Source organism: Lynx rufus, unplaced genomic scaffold, assembly GCF_022079265.1.
Source record: "Lynx rufus isolate CCGP_SWC_20201006 ecotype Redwood Valley unplaced genomic scaffold, mLynRuf1.p SCAF_9, whole genome shotgun sequence".
NCBI lineage: Eukaryota > Metazoa > Chordata > Mammalia > Carnivora > Felidae > Lynx > Lynx rufus.
The window spans coordinates 69,445,732-69,465,598 of NW_025814897.1; the positions used below are offsets into that span (position 1 = coordinate 69,445,732).

A 19,867-nucleotide genomic window follows, 5' to 3' on the forward strand; every position below is an offset into this window, starting at 1 on the left:
ACTCTGAGCATCTTTGACGTGGTAGTATTTCTATGTCCCTTGCAGCTCTTTTAAGACATACCTCTCACTTGTGGTCCTGTATAGTGTCTAGCATAAACCTCACACAGTAGGTAATCCTACGATACCTTAAATGAGTGGGAATTACCAATGACTTGGCATCTTTGCAAGCCAGTCTTGAACAGGAACCATTTCCCTCCTGGATGCTGTCATTTGTAATGAAGGTTCTGTTTTTGTACGTATAACAAGTGGCTAGCCAGCTGCAGATCTCCTGTTCTTTTAAATCTGTCTCCAGATCAGTGAATGTGAACCCAAGACATACACTGCTTTCTGCACATATTTCAGAGACCTCCTGGATCCTTTATAAGAAGGATAGAGTATTATTCTATACTGGATGCAAGAAAGCGAACTGAATAGATGCGTGTACCATCGTCATTTCACGGGAAGATTGCTGGAGTTAGTGTTCTCTTCAAAAAATGACCAGTGGGCTGCAGAACTTGTTTCTAGATCAGCATCACCTCACCACCTCCCTGCCCCCCACCCCCGCCCTCTGCTCGGCCAGAAGGATTGGAGATCTTCCCCCCGCCCCACCGTCACTGCTCATTGCCGTGACTCCTGTAAAGAGAAAATAACCCCCACCTCCGTTTCCTTTCCAACAGGCCGACCTAAACTGCAATATTCAGGATGACGCTGGGGCCTTTTATGGTGTCACCAGTCAGTATGAGAGTTCTGAAAATATGACAGTCACCTGTTCCACCAAAGTGTGCTCCTTTGGGAAGCAAGTAGTAGAAAAAGTAGAGGTAAGTGGGCATCTGCAGACTGGAGCCTTCATTCGGGGGCACCCTGCTTCCTCCCTTTCAGCTTTCACCAGGGCAGAGAGTTTTACTTTTCTGGTGTCTCCTCCTTCTCCCCCTTTCTCTCTCACCTCTTTTCCCTGTCACTTCTAAAAAGACACAGCGATTTGCAAGCAAGGGGAAGAAGCCCCCACGCCACCCCTCCCCTACCGCAGGGACCCTGCCTTGTGTGGCCAGCAGTGTTCGGTGCCTTGGTGTGGAAGCTGCTACAGACAGGCCCCGCCCCTAGGTCCGAGGGCACTTCCGGGTGTTGTAAATAGCACCTGCCTTCTAAAACCCGGACACCTCAAGCCTGGTGCGGGTGCTTCTGCCCCTTCTACTCCTTTCATTGTTCCGGACAGATTTCCAGCGCGAACTGGGGTCAAATACCTATTCATAGTTTTCCTGTTGCATACCTCCCTCCCTTTCAAAAAACGTGTGTTCTTTTCAGCAGGGTGGGTTGCTTTGTGTGAATGTTTGCGGTTGACATTCCACGTAAAGCTGTATCTTCCGACGTCTTCTGCCCGTTAACCCGGTCCACCCGTCATGGCCGTCCTGGAGCTCACAGGCCCCAGGGCCCAGCCTGACTGTGCCAGACTTGGTGCCGAGGCGGGAGAGAGAGGATGCCCTGGGCGGGAGGAGAGGTTTGAAGACTTTGGGCCGAACGATGAGGATCTGGGCTGCTGCACGGCCTTTGGCTTCCTGAGCACAGGAGGGGCATGCTGTGGATGGTGTTGAGGAGGTTACACTGGCCAGAGTGGATAGAAGGGAGTTGACTAGATGGTCGATGTCAGCTGAGGCGTCCTGAGCTTCATGAACATGGCAGCAGTGGAAATCCAGTAAAACATTTTTGAATGGAACTTAGAGACTCACCAGATATTAAATACTAATGAGGAGGAAGAACCAAAGGTCACACATTTTGTGGTTGCAAGGGCCGCGCTGCCATGAGCAGAGATTAGAAAGTAAGGTATTCAAAAGCAAGTAGTCAGGGGATGATTCTAGATGCAAGACTGGAATTTGGAAGACTGAGAATACCAGTTGGGAATCCTAAGCATTAAGGACAATTAAAGCTATGGGAATGGAGGGCTCGGTGCAGGGAGGGCGTGGGAGCAGTAGCCAGCCCCGGGGTGAGTGGAAGGGACACACCAGCAGAGGAGCAGAGGACAAAAATGGCTGAAGGAGGAGGGGAACCAGCCCAACGCATGTCTGGGAAGCCCAAGGAGAGGGGAGGTGAGAAGGTGACCGACCGTGTAATGAGACAGGTCTGGGAGGCCTACGGCCAGATGACCTCCCATCTCCTCCGAGCAAGAGGAAGCACCATTACTGGTCAGTGGTTGGGAACGTGGAATGTTCGTGGGCAGCATTGCTGCTGAATAGCCAAATTGTCAGGGCTCACCTCTAGATGGACCACCTGCCCGGACAAGATGAAGCAGACAAGTTACTCTGTTTCCCAGATTTGGAATCTGGGAACTCATACCCAAAGCTGTATATAAAGTTCAGGGAGCAGGAAAAGGTTACCTTTGATTGAAATCCCAGGAATTTTCATGAAGAAGGTAGCGTGAGTGCTGGTGGAGTTTTGTAATTAAGCTTTTAATCCATTTCGAATGTATTTCTGCATTTGGTGTGAGATGGGCGTCCACTTCTGTTGTCTTCCAAATACACAGACGTTTGTGTCAAAACCGTTGATTGGGGGGGCGCCTGGGTGGCGCAGTCGGTTAAGCGTCCGACTTCAGCCAGGTCACGATCTCGCGGTCCGTGAGTTCGAGCCCCGCGTCAGGCTCTGGGCTGATGGCTCGGAGCCTGGAGCCTGTTTCCGATTCTGTGTCTCCCTCTCTCTCTGCCCCTCCCCTGTTCATGCTCTGTCTCTCTCTGTCCCAAAAATAAATAAACGTTGAGAAAAAAAAATTAAAAAAAAAAAAAAAAAAAAGGGGCGCCTGGGTGGCGCAGTCGGTTAAGCGTCCGACTTCAGCCAGGTCACGATCTCGCGGTCCGTGAGTTCGAGCCCCGCGTCGGGCTCTGGGCTGATGGCTCGGAGCCTGGAGCCTGTTTCCGATTCTGTGTCTCCCTCTCTCTCTGCCCCTCCCCCGTTCGTGCTCTGTCTCTCTCTGTCCCAAAAATAAATAAAACGTTGAAAAAAAAAAAATTAAAAAAAAAAACCGTTGACTGGGGCGCCTGGGTGGCTCAGTCGGTTGAGCAGCCGACTTCAGCTTAGGTCATGATCTCACACTCTGTGAGTTCGAGACCCGCGTCGGGCTCTGTGCTGACAGCTCAGAACCTGGAGCCTGCTTCAGATTCTGTGTCTCCCCCTCTCTCTGCCCCTCCCCTGCTCATGCTCTGTCTCTCTTTGTCTCAAAAATAAAAAAAAAAAAACACATTAAAAAAGATTTTTTTTTAAGATAAAATAAAACCCGTTTATTAAACGATTCATCCTTTTCCCACTGAGTAGATCTTAGATGTACCCCTATTAAGGTCCTGTGTATCCTGGGAGCCATTCCTGGAGTCTGTTTGATTCCACCCTGTTTATCTCTCCTTGTCCCCCTCTACCACGTTGATTTGATTACACGGGCTTTATAGTACATTCTTACATCTGCTAAGGCAAGTCGATCTTGCTTTTCTTCTTATCCATATATTTTGTAGGCCAATAACCAGCACTTATTCTTCCAAATAATTAGATCACTTTAAAAAAAAGTAAAGAAAGCCAAAAACCTTTTGATCAATGTAATTATAATCGTACTGGATTTATATGTCATGTGGGGATAAACTGATACATTGCCAATACTAAGTCTTTCCAGTGAAGAACATATTTGCAGGTCCATTTACTTATCTTAATAAGATTTTGTAGTTTTTACATCTACGTTAATTTATATTAATTTGTTAATGCGATTTCCTGTTTCTAGATTTTAATTACCAGAAGAGAGACAAGTTCTTGGTTTTAGCAAAAATATGTCCTATCTGGCCATCTTGCCATATTCCCTTATTTATCTCTACCGGGTTTTGCCCCTAGGTTCTTGGATTTTCTACGTGTGTGGTCATAGCAGCAGCAAAAAGAGCGGCTTTATTTTATTTCTTCTTCTCCAATGTTTATGCCACTTTTCTGTTACTATTATTTTCTCGCTTTCTTTCCATTTTCTAAAACCTCCAGCACACCTGTAAAAAGAAATAGGATGGTGAGTATCCCTGTATAGTTAGTTACTGCTGCTCATAGAGATGGACTTGGTGTTTGGCCATTTAGGGTTATACTTACTGTTGGATTTTATAAATGGTCTTTATATTTAAGTGCTTTCTTTGTATTCTTGTCATACTGAGGGTTTTTATTAGTAACAGCTGCAATATTTTGCCAAATGCCTGTTCAGCAACTCTTACTATCAGTTTTCTCCCATTCGTGAACATCACGAGTTAATGCATGTCCTGTGTTTGAGCCACCATAGCATTCCTGAACAAAGTCCTACTTTGGACGCACTGATGTGTTCCATTTGCTATTTTACGTTAAGATTTTTGCATCTCATAAGTGATAATCACCTTTCCTTTTTATAGTCTCTCCGTGTCCACCGATTTCCTAAAAAGAATTGGGACACCTGGTCTGATGTAGTTTCCATAACAATGAAAACAGTTGTTCCTTAAGAGTTCCATAAAACTCAGCCATCACACCAGGTGGTCTTTATGCCTTTTTCAGGGATTCATCTCTAAACAAGTTTCTAGGCATTTCCACGGTAATTGAGCTATTGGAGTTTCCTATTTTTTGGTTCAGTATTAGTAGTTTAAGTTTTGCTGGGAAAGCGTCCTCTCCTCTATGGCTTTTTGCCTTACAGCGTTATGTGAAGTAACCTTTTACAAATCTCCCAATCTCTACTGTCATTGTGGTTTCATCTCTTTTCTTCCTTAACCTTGTGAAGGCTTTATTTTATTTTGGCTTTTTAAGAACCAGTTTTTTAAAATTTATTCTGTCTCCATTTTTTATTTCTGTTAACATAGATTTGAGCTTTTATCTTTATTAATTTCCTATTCTGGGTTTTCTTTGGTTTCTTTGTGGTTTGGGTTTACTTTTGTGGGTTTTTTTTTTTTAATCAAAGATGTGGTTTAGTTCTGTAATTTTTCGTCTTTAATGATGAACTCATGAAGCTGCATCATTAAGTGTCCTCCAAGTATAGCTTCATCGGGTCCCATAAGTTTTGATGTAAAGGATTTTCCTTTTCATTATTCTTGAGATAGTTTGTAATTTCCTTTTTAATTCCTCTTTGATCCAAGGCTATCTAGGGGTGTGTTTCTTATTTCTGAGTGCTTCAGTGGGAACTTCAATACCAGTATTTTTTTTCTTTCCTTTTTTATTAAAGACATAAATAACTCACAGTCAGGAGCTCATGATCAGTGGAAAGTAGTTTTTCCCAAGGTAGAGAAGTTAGCTGCATTGGTTGTTGGCTGTGAGGCCTTTATAACAGTGAAGGAGGATTTTCTCTGGGCTCTTTGAAGAATTGTCATTGGCTGGGCCCGCTCTCCCAGATTTCCAGGTAGAAAATCACTGAGTAGGTGATTATATTTCTTTCCAGCCTTTGCTTTCTTTTCTTTCTGACCTGTACAACCCTTCTTTAAAGCTATTCTGTTTACACATTTTGTTTTTTTAATTTCCAGAAAAATCCTGGATTTCTGAGTATGGCATTCAGTTTGGAAATAGGATTTTTTTTTTAATTAAGTAAACTACATAAATAGTACAGCATCTAGCGGATGATTCATGTTGAAAAGGAAAAATGCTTTTGCAGGCAGCAATAGCTTTTTTCATGTATCTTGAAGTCAGAAGTGTAAAAGTGCTCAACTCCTTTTTCCCTCACAGACGGAGTATGCGAGGTTTGAGAATGGCCGATTTGTGTACCGGATAAACCGCTCCCCGATGTGTGAATATATGATTAACTTCATCCACAAGCTCAAACACTTACCAGAGAAATATATGATGAACAGTGTTTTGGAAAACTTCACAATTTTATTGGTAACTGTTTTGCCTCTTTCCTCTTGGGGCAGACCCAGCTGGTGGGGAAAGACAGCAAGGTGGCCAGGCCAGGGGAGGCGACCAGGCTGTTGATCAATTACCATTTGAATCCACAGTATCCAGGGCAAGCATGGGCTCAGGTCTATAGAAGAGACGGGGTTTCATTGGGCTGGGCTAAGCTTTTCGAAGCTTGGGAAAACTAGAATTCAAATGGGTAGTAAAACCTATGGTCCCTGCATTCTAAACTCCAGCTGCACATTAGAAAGATGTGGAGAACTTTTAAAATACTTAAAAACTTGTAAAAGCCTGACACCAAGGCTGCGTCCTAGATCAGTTAAATCAGGATCTCTGAGAATAGAACCCAGGCATGAATATTTTTTATAGTTCCCTGGGTAATACCAGTGTCAGCCAAGTGCGAATCCTAGAAGCATTGTCTGCAAATCTCAAATGAGGCAAAAACTGTAAAGTCCGTGGGTTTGTCCTTCAAATACACCTTGACTCATTTCACGAAGGATTGCAAGGCTTTAAAAGAGATAACATACCTTAAGACAGCAAAACGTAAACCCTCAGTACCACAAGAAATAGAAAATTAAAATAGAATGTCATGACCAGGAAGAGGGCAGAGGAAGTATTCTCCATAGGCTGAAAAGTATGGCCAAAACATGGGCAGCTAAAAGGGAAAGTGAAAACAGTGGTGCTCAGGGTCCACGATGGGAGAAGTTTCTGGTTCCCCTGGGCAGTGCTGGGGAGTGGGGGAGGGTCCCCTCAGATTTAACTTTAAAACAAATTTCCCATGGGGGCTTCATTTGGAGACTTGGGAAGGTTAAGAACAGTGTTGTCCTCAAAAATCTGCCTATAAAATATACGGCAGTGGGTTTCATAACGCTCATTTTTGAAAAAGTTAGCATTCCTTGATTTAACTGAAGGAAAAATGCCAAAACAGAACTTGGAAACAGTTGTGCTAAAAGGGGGCAGCAAGACAATATTGTGGTCAAATATCCAGCCCTCTGAAGGCCTGCTTTGTTGCTCTGTTTCTAGGATGAAAAACTGGAATACTTAGGGCAGAAGTTGTTTACCAGTTTTGGGATCCTTTGAAACCAGGGTTCTCAGTCAATGGTGTGCTACTTTAAGGGGAAAAAAAAAAAAAAAAGAAGGCGGCTGTTCCCCAACCTTCCCCCAAACCCTTGATTTATTAGCTTTTGCCCATTTCCATGGTCAGTTTCAGAGTACCAGTGGTTGTCCAGTTCATGAACTTCCTTAATATTCAACTTTCAGAAGCCAGTAGGAGCCAGCTTCTTCACACCAAATGTAAGAACTGAATAAATAAAGGTTTAGAAATTAAAATCTTCTGCATATCAGATTCAGCCAGGAAGCTTTTAAAAATTCTGGGGCCTGGCCCCCATCTCAGATAAATAAAATCAGAATCCCTGGAGGTGGGGCCCAGCATCCTGGTTTTGTTTCATTTTTACAGCTTCCCAGCTGTTGAGACCCACTATAGGGGATGGCTAAGTGAGCCACAGAGAACCTCAAGAGTTCACAGACACGTGATCGGCATACAGTTGGCGGACAGATCATTTGGCATGTAATTTTCGTTTATTCCTGAGAGGGAATCTCTGTGGATTCTCAGGCGTGTCCGCGAGAAACTAGCAACCTGAGGGAGAGTTTGGAAAGCCTGTTCTTTAATAACTATTATTTACTAGTATCGTGTTCCCTGATGGTCTTCAGAGAAAACTGAGCAGTTCACAGTTTGGGCTGCTGGCAGGCACCTGTCGTATAGGTGCTTCCTGTTGCTATTTAAGAACAGGTGACTTTTGTGCTCAGATGAGCAAAAGGTGAGTGTGGCACCTTGGGGTGGACATTGAATAGCCTCACGAATTAACCCAAACTCTGTGAGTGAATGGGCCAGCCCACCTCTCTTGGAAGCAGCCTTAGGCGTTGTTACAAACCAGTTCTAAGGTCTGTTCCAGCATGTTAAGGAATATGTCCTCATTGCCTATAACCCTACCTCACAGAGCATAGCTTGGGAAAAATCAGGCCCAGAAGAAATTAAAAGCATCTGTTGGCCACCAAACTCATGAATACTAGTAATACTCTTTCAGAACACGTGACTTCCAGCAGCTTAGATATTCAGAAAACACACCACATTATGTTAATTTCCAAAATGTATCATTAAACCACTAAATAAATCCTTTTGCTATGAAGAACTAGGAGCTCTCAATAAATGTCTGCCAGAAATAATATTTTAGCATTTAGAAAAGCTGAAATTAAACCAGTACGCCTGGATTATGAGAGTCACATCCTCTCCTTGATGAATAAAGGAGAAATAGTACTTCTGAGCTTTTCCTCCCAGGAAGGGTGTAGGAATACGGCCAGGCTGGCAGCTGCTGGACACAGTGGCAGGTATTTTACCAGGTATTGGATACAAAGCCTCTGTCGGCAAGATCAGTCCCAGACCTTACTGGCTGGTGAGCTAGACTCTGGTTTCATCAGGATGATGGAGAAATTGAGGTGAACCCGTAAAGGGAAGGCCTTAGTGACAGTATCCAGACTGGGGAAGACAGTAGCTGAATGATAGGCCAAGCGTTCTTGTCCTCTTTGGAGGTATATTCAGACATACATACACGTTGCTAGGGACATTTTTTTCCTTCCTCCTTTTGAATCTCAATCATCAAGTCTAAATAGGACACATTGGGGGTACCTGGCTGGTTCAGTTGGTAGTGCATCTGACTCTTGATCTCAGGGTTGTGAGTTTAAGCCCGACGGCAGGCCTGGAGCCTACTTTAAAAAACAAACAAACAAAAAAACAAATAGGACATTTTCTTTCTCAGAAAGTTTGCGAGAAGGTAAGGTAAATCATAGAGGTTCCAGGCACAGTGCTGAATCTTTTGTAGATGTCGTATTATGAAATTCTCACCGCAGAACTATAAGGTCATATTTATTCCCATTTTATGGATAAGGAATACTAGGCCTCTCTGAGGTCACAGAGCTAAGGACACACATAAATTAAGACTTAAAATGATAGAAAAGACACTTTGCAGGTTGTTTCATGATCATGGAGTCTGAAAACGGGGGTTTAAGACCCAACTCTACTTTATGATCTTGGTTTGAGTCAGTTTTTTAAAGTCTCTAAACAGTTTTCTCCGTTTACAAACAAAATGCTCACATCTGTATGCTTCACCTCAAAGGTCATTGAGAATATTTTCATTTGTGCAGCTAAACTATGGAGAGATTGTACTAGCTGCCAGAATACAGTGCAAATATAACACAGTCCCTTTCCGATAGTAAATCCTGGCCTGGTAGGGGAAAGAGACGGTTACAATACCTTTGTACATTACATGACTGCAGTATCCTTGAGAAACAGACACCTGGACATACAGAGTAGTGTAACTACCTGAGCAGTTACCTGTAGTTGGAATGAGGTGGGAGAATTCCCAGAGATGTTAAAAGATGAGGTTTAAGTTGCCTTGATGGATAAACAGACATTTTGCAGATTTACCAAGCAAAGGGCTTTTCGGCGGGTGCATACTTAAGCGTTAGGTGCTGGGATGTGACCTAGATGGGGTGGGACAGCCGTCCTGGAGGCTCCTGAGAGAGGCAGGGGTTCCTCAAGCAATCCATCACAAAATGGATGTAAACCAAACAGTGGCTGCTGGTTGGCAGAGGGAGGTACGTGGTGCCACGAGAGCACATGACAGGAGCATTTGCCTGGTCAGGGAGGCTTCCCGAAGGAAGAAACCATTGAGGCATACCCGCCGGGTGACTAGGCAGAGAGGGTGGAGAAGGGCACTGCAGGTGTGCAGGCAAGTGGAAGGACTGGAAATGGGGGGTGTGGCTGGCGTGGAGAGAGGGAGGAGCCCAGGGAGCCAGCCAGGTAGGAACAGCCACGGGAACAGCCAGACCGAGCGGGGTCTGCTCAGCCATCGGAGTTTTTAAGCAAGAGTGTGTTGTTGTCAGATTTATATTACTTACAGGGGTTTTGTGGCTGCTGTGTGCCCCTGGGAATGTGTGAGCCAGGGTAGCTCCTGGTAGGGGAGTCTGGGTGCTTGGCTGGTCCCCTGGGCTGTGGCGGTGGAGACCGGGATGATTCAAGAGCTGTTCAGGAGGTAAACGCAGGCAGGACATGGCATTTCTTTGGACATGGGGAGAGAGGGAGAGAGGTTTCCAGGATACGAGGCCTGCATACTTGGAGTCTGGTCTGTGAAGGAAGAGGCAGGAAATAAGACCAGGAAAGCAGGTGGGTACCAATATTGAAAAAAATCTTTATTCCCCAGAAACAATAAATGTAGATAATCTATTATTGTATCAATTCATTAGAGCAGCATCGCTTAATGATTAGAAAAAAAGGTCTTCAAAATCAGATCTGGGTTTCTTAGTTGACAGTTGTCTAACCTTAATTTTTTTTCAAACTATCAAGTTTTTTGGGTTTTTTTTGAGAGAGAGAGAGAGTGCAAGTGTGGGAGGGCCGTAGGGAGGGGGACAGAGGATCCAAAGCAGGCTCTGTGCTAACAGCAGAGAGCCCGATGTGGGGCTCGAACTCATGACCACAAGTTCATGACCTGAGCCAAAGTCAGACACTCAACTGACTGAGCCACCCAGGTGCCCCGACAGTTGTATAACCTTAAATCACCTAACTCCCCTGCCTCCCTCTCTGTCGGAGGGGATCTGATAGGGCACCTACTCATGGAGTTATTATAATATTACATGAGACGGATGTGTATGAAGCATTTAATACTGAGTAGATGTATACGAAGCAGTTACTATATGTTGGCTATTATGTGGATTGTCATTCATTCAGCAAATATTTATTAAATGGCTGTTGTGTGCCAGACTAGTTATTAGGCAACATGGTCCCTGTTCTTCAGGAATTTATAACCCATTGAATGACATGGGCATTAAAAAAAAAAAAATCTTACAAATCTGTGTGTACTTACAGACAGTACTGTGTGCTCTGATGGGGAATTACAAGTTTGTGAGACTTTAGTCATCAGTCAGAGACCATACCCTTGGATACCGAGAAGGCAAGGGAAACAACATGGGTGAAGCAGCCTGACAGAGCTGGGAGCGGGGCCCCCGATGCACTGGACTAGGCCCTCAGACTCCCAAGTGTTTGAAGGCACGGGGCTTTTAGAAAGTCCCTTGTGAGAATGGCTCTGAGAAGTAGGGAGGGGCCACAGGGACCTGGGTCAGATCTGGTCACTCAAGATAGGAACACAGGCTGAGACCATGGGCAAGAAGAACAGAGAGCTGGAGTCCAGCGACTTCAACCAGGAGGGGAAGTAGATGATGAGTATTGAACTAGATGAGTATTTCAAGTACATTTCGAAAGCTAAAGCCTATATGAATGAAAAATGAAAAGAAAGATCCTTTGACAAAATTCTCCCACCATTCCTTACTCAGCACATATTTTACTGAGTCCCAGCACTGCTGGTTAACATTGGTGAGCAGGGCATTCGTGGGGCTCATGTCTATCATTGGCCCTTGTGAAACCAACCTCGTAAAAGTTTAGGTACAAGATGGGAGGCGTTTCCTAGGGTAAATGACCCATCTCGTGGGACAGAATGCTAGAAAATTGTCTTCGTTGTCAAGAAATTGACCCTCCCCAAAAACCCACACTAATTCTTGTGGTCTCTTTGTGGACCCAGATAATGGGTGAGGCCCTGTCCGGAAGGTATTTCTTACACATGGTACCTAAGTTCACATAGGATTCAAGTCAGTCCCAGAATATCCTGAGTTTATTGGAGAGGGCAGAATCAGGCCAGAACACCTCCAACAGTCTACCTGCTGGACTTGAGACTGTTCCTCTCCAAGCAAATCCTAGTTGTCGTGGTACAGATGGAGTATGTCTTCATCCATGTGAGTTTTTCTATCTGTGTGTGTGTGTGTGTGTGTGTGTGTGTGTATATATATATATATATATGCTTTTTTTTTTAACAGGTGGTAACAAACAGGGATACACAAGAAACTCTTCTCTGCATGGCCTGTGTATTTGAAGTTTCAAATAGTGAACATGGAGCACAACATCATATTTACAGGCTTGTAAAAGACTGAACATGGTTATTTATATATATAGACATCTGTATATATACACACACACACACACACACACACACACACACACACACACATATGTGCGCACACACACTCTCTCTCCATTACTGAATGACTGACTGTAAACCTCACCACACAGGGGGGTGCCCTGGCCCCGAGGTCACCCTGACTTTTTCTAAATCCTGTTTGAGTGAAGTCATTTTTCATGTGTTCATACTATCATTGTAGCTGTGAAGTTCTGGTACAGTTGTAAAAAGAGAAATCGAGTTGTTTCTATGTGTCCTTCAGATCCACAGCCCACAATTTTTTGGGAAGGATGAACCTTAAGAACCCGGGTCTCAGTCTGTAGAGACCTGTTTCTAATTGTGGTAGAAAAAATTTGAGACAGAGCATTTGCCATGGGACATTTACAGCCTTTATACAAATGTATTTAGTTCTTTTTTTTTTTTCCAACATAAAATTCTTGTTTTAAGATACAAGTAAAATTAATCTTTAAATATAAATGTAAATTAGTACACAAAACTAAGAATCTTTAGACTTATCTTTGTAACTAATTAGGGTGGAAGTTATGAAAGAATGTAATTCACTAAATTATTTTTTAAATGAAACTTTTCTTTCTTTTTTGAAACCAAATGTTAAAATATAGCCTTAAATGCTTGGTAGAAATATTCTAATGAGACAAATTTGTACTTTTTTTTCCTCAAGGTTAAAACTAATCTCTTAATCCATTAAACTCTTGAACAGGTATTACAAAGGAAGAAAACTTCACCCCTTATCCTTAACATATATAGTATATTTAAGAAATATAAAATTGTATTGTACTAATGTGATGATTATTTAATGAAAAAAAAAGATGGCTCTTTTTGCAATAAGTAGATAAATACTGAAAATCTAAACGTACAATGTTTATAGTCTTGTGTGTGCAGTTATATTTTATATGGACAACCAAATTTTTTATAAAGATGAGTAAATGTTTGAACCACTGAAATTTAATAACAAAAATTTAAAATTGGCACGAATACTGCACTGTGAGCTGCAAAATCTAGAAAATCCTGTGGCTGGGAGAAATTTCATCAACCAAACAAGTAAAAGGCTCATCAGTTTTAGCATCTCTGCTCCCCAGAAAACTTGCAAGCATCCTCACCAGCCTGTGGATAAATTATTTCTGGTGAACCAACATGCATATTAACCTGCTATAACTATATGTGTATGTGTGTGTTTGTGTATGCCTCTATACACATATACATGTGTAGTTATTCAACACATATTTATTGAACATTTAGTGTCACTCAATTTGCTAGGTGCTGATACGTATGTATATCTCAATCTGTGTCCATAGATCTAGCTATATTCTCACAGGACATCCATTTTCTCAACATCTCTCAATAAGTCAGAGTACTTGTTTGAGGTCTGAGAGGCCCAGTGCCCTCTGACTTTTTCAAACAGACTCATTTGGGAGGTTCTCTTCCCAGGAGAAATTCGACTTTCCGACCCAGATATTCCAAAGCATTGCCCAGGCACAGCTGGTTTGAAGTGGCCAACATGTCTTGGGTTATTTTTCCATAAGTGCTTCATTGGGAAGGAGAGAGGGCATACTCCCCAACTTCCCAGAGGAAAGTGACGTTTTTATATTTGCCAGGCATATGTTAACATGGTGGAATAAGTTCTGTAAGTCACGAACCTTATTAAGACTTTTTCATTAAGCTGGAAAATGAACACCCTCTTCTTTCACCTCCAAGTAACTTCCCCTCTTCTCTGTCCCACCACCTGCCCTGCTTGTGTATTGATTAGTGCCTGGTGGTCATGATCATGAGGGTGTGGCTGGCTTGTGGCAAAGGGAAGGACACTGGACCAAGCCTGACCTGTTCCAAACTCATATGCCACCGGTTCCTGGGAAGACCAGAGAAGAAAGTGCAGAATGTTTCCCATTTGGAACGCACATCCCTCATTCACACCAGTAGGATGAGATCTGTCTTCCCTCTGTAAAGAAACTAACATTTATTCTCTGATTCTAAGTGGGCCTTGGAAGGATTGACCCCAGTTGTCCGTTCCATCTGGTCTCCAGCCTAAGCATTTAAGCTTCTTCCATGGTCATCGTACGTAAGGACTTCTCTCGGTCACCCCTCCCAGGGATGCTTTTTTTGCTCCTGTCTCCTGCATCTTTCCTCAAAGGAAACCCCGCTCATCCAGGACCAGGACCCTACGGAGGGGTGTAAATGACCCGCCATGGCCAGAACCATCCGAGAATTCAGGGAGAGGGGCATCCGATTCACATTCCCACCCAGGAATGGGGTCTTCTGTGCTGCCAGGAGGGCTCCTGAGGGTTTACTTTTCAAAGCACAAACAGACCCCAGAAGAGCAGCTAGAGGGTGGTTCTGTTGGCTGCAGAGAAGGGCAGACCCCGGTCTGCTGAACTCACAGAGACAGGCTGGGCCCTTTAATGCCACCCCGCCAAATGCCCTCTTCCCCCAAATGCCTTCGTGGTTGAGTTTGGGGCATTTACACGAACATCCTTGAGGATTGCTTTTTGCTCTCAAGACATTTCTAAGATCTTTAAAATTTTACTTCTTGTCTCGTTCTTCTAAAACTTTCTCCAGGGCAGATATTTTCCCTATGTTAACCACTGAGCCAATCACCCAAACACTTGGCCCTCTCTCCATCTCTCTCAAATTAGGTGCTGGGGTGGGATTTGTGTAGTAACACCTAATCCAGATCTGTCTTTGGCCTTTCACCCTTAATAGCAGAGTCTTCACCCTTTATATGTAAAGCTTCCTAAACCATAAAGAAGCCTTTCCACACCTCTGTCTTTACAGCTTTCTTTTGGGTACCATCTATCCTGGTGACCCTCTGCTACCAGGATTGAGTCAGGGACATCATGTGCTTTTACTGGAGAATTTGGAGGCTGATTTACCACAGCTTAGACAGGGAGGCACTAAAGAACTGGATCTGGTCTGTTGGCATTTGTTTCCATCTTAGCAAAAGACCTAAAATTACAATCAGGACTTTTTCAGAACAGGTAGAATCCCAGAAGGCCTAAGCTATGCCAAGCCAGGGTTTCTAAACCTCGACACCGGACAGTTTGGAGCAGTTCCTTGTTGTGCGGGACTATCCTGCGCATTGTAGGAAGTTTAACAGTATCCCTGGCCTCTTCCCCACCCTGCCTCAGCTGCCACAATCCAGAATGTCTCCAGACATTGCCTGGTATCCCACGGAGCACAGCACTGTCCCCCGTTGAGAAGCACGGCCCTAGGTCTTACAGGTCACCAATAGCATATTTGAGATTTTCTGGTTTCCTTCCATTTCACCCTTAGAAGTCTTGCTCCCCTGGGAGCCTTGTTTCAGGACATTAAGAGGCAGGTAGGAATATTACTCAAATGACATTATGTCCAGGTCTCTTCCAGTTCAGAGCTTCTATTTCAGTGCAGAGTCTGTCTCGCTACAAAGTATCCCTTCCTTCATCCCTGGGGAAGTCGGGAGCAGCTGGTGGCCGTCGTGCGGATAATCCACTTGCACCTCTATGTTAGGTGCATTTGGAATTTGATCTTCATGTTTTCGTGTACCAGCTTGAAAAGAAGTTCCAGCTATTTTCATGATTCCTCAGAAGCTTACGGGTCTCCTGATCGAAGCTGTCATCATTTCAGTGAACTTCCTTTAGTCTTCTACTTTCTGCCCTACCTTCAGTGCCGTTGTTAGAATTTATGGAAGCCTTTGGAACACTTCTTTTCATCTTTAGGGATGTTGGAGAGAGGGACCAGTTCTGGAAGAGGGCTGATAGGTTTTTTTGTTTTTTTTTTTAATTGAGCTACAAGAGGGCACAATCTACCGTCTTTCATTTAGCGGATGAGAAAGTTGAGGCCCAGAGTGGAAGTGACCTGCTGAAAGTCACCCAGCTAGTTAACGACAGAATGAGGATGAGGAGGCTCTGGGACCTTGTCACTTAATCCTTGGCCTCTCCTGGTGGAGGTTGTTCCTCTCCAGTGCTCGAGGCTACCTGATCCCTACAAAGGTGTGCACAAGCTCAGGTCAGAAGAGAGGGGGAAGATTAAGAACCGTCCCCCTCAGCCAGAGTAATAGCATCCCCCCCTCCCCCCCCCCCCGCCCCGCCCGATGCTGACGTTACTTCTCACATGGAGCCTCTGGTCCGCTTGGAGCTACGCGAGACACGCACAAGCAGATATGAAAGCTGATGAGCCTTTTCGCTTACCCTGAGGACAATTCACCTGCCCCAGACTCTGAGTCCAATTTCTTTTTGCCAAACATCCCAGCAGCAAAGTCCCACACTCAGACCAGCCAAAAAGCAGCCCCGGTTCCCGGCACTTGGTGTTACAGGTCCCCAGAGGACTTAAACCCAAGGCTTCTTTAGGTCTCGATACCGTAGCGGCTTTAGCAGTCTGTTTTTGTACAACCGTAAATTATTTGAATTGTATGAGATGACAGTCGATTTTACCAAACCAGGTACATACAATTTGTATAAGTTTGTATATGCTCTGTCTGGTACACCACACCTGTCCTAACGAAGGGTAGAACCAATTCTGTGCGTTGGTGTTCACACCTGTGACATTGAGAGGAAATGTCTGCATTGCTTCTTTCTTTCTGTTGCTGTTTCTGTGGCAAAGCCCTGCACATGTCATTTCTGAAAAGCCTTAAATCTTTGAGACGTTGCATGTAGGGTGCGCAGTGCAAAAGGCTGCCTCGGAACTGTGAGCCCTTTTGTAAGCTGGAAGCATTTCTCTTACTACTGTTATTACTTTTTTAGGGAGTTTTAAATTCAGAGCTGCCAAAGCGTTCCAGTAAGCAGTGCCTTAGTGATACCTAGTCATGCCGCCGGCCTTTTCTTACCCAACCCTCCACGCCCATTTACGAAATTGGCCCAGTATTTGAAACCACGCAGGCAAAAACCGTTCTCATTTCTCTTGCGTAAGCCCATTTTTCTCCGGTTCTATAAGAAACTGGCCACACTTGGTCTCAAATCGGAAGCCGAACATGAGTGGGTTCTTTGACCGCACTCTCCAATGTATATACCAAAATGGAAAGTTTTCCAACTTCGTAGTTTACCATGAAAAGCAAATTGTACTTTTAACGCTGCCTTTTAAATTCACGACCAAATACTTAGCTATTTATGAACCTTCTGCGCTCTAGCATGGAAGTGCCTTTGGTTTGAGATTCCAGCTTAGAAAAGTGCTGCCGTGGTAAATTTGTAGAGAGACCAAAAATATTCTGAGATCACCGTAATGCCTTTGGTTTACCAGGATGAGTAACCAACCACAGGCCTCTGTCCACAAGGGTGCGACGCGGACCCTGCCTGTGGCCGCCACCAGTCACCAGTGGCACGCCGCGGGAGGAGGGCCCCCAGGAACTGTCGTTGTCCTGTCTGTGTGTGCCAGCGACCCAGGTGTCCCCTCCGCTCGCCACCCAGCCCCGCGTCCACGTGAGGGGACTTGCACACAAACGGCAGACTTCCGGCCGGTGGACAGATCCGTCCTTCCCCTTCTGTTCGTGTCCAGTCTCTGGAGGCTCACTTTTCCATCCGGACGACCGCGCGCACTTACCTGGTTTACACAGTGATACCATGCCGAGAGCTAGAAGCCTCAAACTGAGATGACCGTGCAGAACAAAAAGCGAGTTAGGGTCATGACAATTGAAGTGTTCTTCTTACGGCGCAGATGTTGACTCTGAGTGTTGTGTATGAATGTGCTATGAGAAACTTCCAAAGAGCACCATTCACAATTCGGCATTTTCAAAGAATGTTCCAGCCCTCAAAAGGGCAACTCTCTAGAGTCCGTGTTGGCTTTTATCCAAACCTTGTGTAGCTTGGGAAAACTGTTAGAGGTAAGGAAGAGGAGTGGAAAGGACCAGAAGGCAAAAACACCAGCCAAACAAAAGCCAGGAGAAAAAAAAAAAAAATTGTCCTTTACCAATATAGACTTCAAAATGACATCAGACATCTTTGAAAGTTAGCCTCTGAACTCTTAATGCGTATGTTCTTTCGTCTCCACCTGGTGTCTTTAAGAATACCCTGTCTGGGCTCTGAAATTTCAGGAGTGATTCCTACCCACACCAAGTTGTGAGTATAGAAATTTCTACAAGAAAAAAAAAAATCCGGTGATGAAAAGGAAACTGACCTAACACAAGCGCTAGTCAGCTGCTTGTATCCAACCCCTCCCTGCTAGTTTACTCCACCACAACTTGAAAGAAATTAATCAATTACTTGTTTCCCTGCTTCTCTTCTCAACTGTTACTGTGCTTTGTTTGGCAATAGATTTCTCCCATAAACTCATCATCGCTTCTTATCGTTAAGAATGAAGGTTTTGTGTTTAAAATGTATTGCGTTGCAAGGATAGTTTCACTGAGGTCACGCACCATTAACTGAGATGAAATATTTGTATTTATTGTCATACTTCCTAAGCTATCGCCTGTTTTATTCTTTGTGAACTTGCGTTGAGTCAGTCATATGCCACGCCCCATCACTTTAGTTCATTTGAAATGGCATTTATGTTCCCTCTTGCTCCTCATTAAATGGGGTCAGATTCCAGTAGATTCCGCCTCTCTCAGATAGACTCTTTTGTCTGCTTTCCATTATGGTTTGCCCTTCCCTGGTCTCTGAGAGGGGCCAACAGAATCTAGGCGTAAATCAATTGGAAACCAGTCTCGTATTTCTTTATTTTCATTGTTATTTTTTTGGATCATTTTCTGTGACTAGTTTGACTGTGTAAATTAGATATTAACTGCACTTCTTAAAAAGGAAAAATACATCTCCCTGTTACCTCCTGGAAAGATTCACTTCTGTAGGCCTTTGTCAATAGGCTCACGCCTGCAGAGAAGGGGGAAAAAAAAAAAAAGAAAGAAAACACAAAAACAGTACGTGCCTGAAAAACAACAAAACAATTTTGTAACATTTAAAAAAGAAACCCGAATAGCCTTTAATTCTTTAATATGCTTCGATTTTATGTAAATTGGTTTTGCCACATGTGTTTGTTCACATTCTAAATGACTTAATGGGATTCTCACAGTCTGTGTCTTTGTGTCCCGTGTATACTATGGGCTTGTGACGGAAACGCTTCATCTGTTCAGTGGTTGCTTTGATATTGTACTGCGGCTGGGAGGGGGCTATGGAACCTGCCTGTGGGTAATGAGGTTCCTCTTGGTAGATTGGAGATCTGGGGGTGGGGGGGGGCAAATTCTCACACACGTTTTCTTAAACTGTTTGCAGAAACTTTCAAAAGGCATTCGGTTAAACCTCTCGGCAGTACAGTATTCCTGTATTTGTTAACGTCTGTGTTTAGGTACTGGTACCTTTTTGTTTAAAAATGTTCTAAGTGTTGGCTTTAAAGTGAATTTATCTTTAGTATGATAGTTATATGAAAATTATAGGGTTTGTGTGCAGAGAATTTTTTTATAAAGTGCTTTGTAAAAAAAAAAAATGTATTCTAGCTTTCGCGGTACATATGTGTGATAACTTTAATATCCATGACAGTTAAGTGCAATTATTTCATCACTCTAAAAATGCTATTTTTGTGTCAGTTCCTGCAGGTGTTTTCATGTCTTTGCAAAGTGACACATTTTGATGCCTTCTTGATAAAGTGGTAGACATTTTGTAGCTTTCTAGAAACTTTGTATTCATACGGTATCAATGAAAAATAAAGACAATGAAAGTGTGGGTTACCTTTTTTATCTGCAAAAGTGTATGCTGTTGAAAATGACATGTGATTATGTGTTGTGGGTGAGCTGTGGGCTCCATGATTCGGGTGTATGAGGCACACCCGTGCATAAGAAAGCCTTTGATTCACTGAGTTAAGTTTACTGTGTGCTTGGCACTGGCCAAGGGTTTGTGATACAATGTGGATACATTGTTTCCTTTCATTCTTACAATAGTTCCAATGACAGTGACATTATTACCCCCAATGGAGGCTCAGAAGAGATGGGTCATCCGGAGCCCTAACCGGTGAGTGGTGGAGCCTTAAATAGTTCACCTTCTAAGGCTGGGACTCCTGCCTCGTCCTTCCTCCCTTCT

General features: G+C 43.8%; 1 protein-coding gene across 1 annotated transcript in view; it reads left to right on the forward strand.

The window, feature by feature from the left end:
• The window catches only part of TEAD1 (TEA domain transcription factor 1), a 177,510-nt gene extending 165,654 nt beyond the window's left edge, over positions 1 to 11,856 (forward strand). The window contains exons 11-13 of the mRNA XM_047072209.1: positions 657 to 797; positions 5,656 to 5,808; positions 11,743 to 11,856. Of these exons, the coding sequence (XP_046928165.1) occupies positions 657 to 797; positions 5,656 to 5,808; positions 11,743 to 11,856 (408 nt within the window). The remainder of the gene's footprint in view (positions 1 to 656; positions 798 to 5,655; positions 5,809 to 11,742) is intronic.
• The last annotated feature ends 8,011 nt before the right edge of the window (positions 11,857 to 19,867 follow it).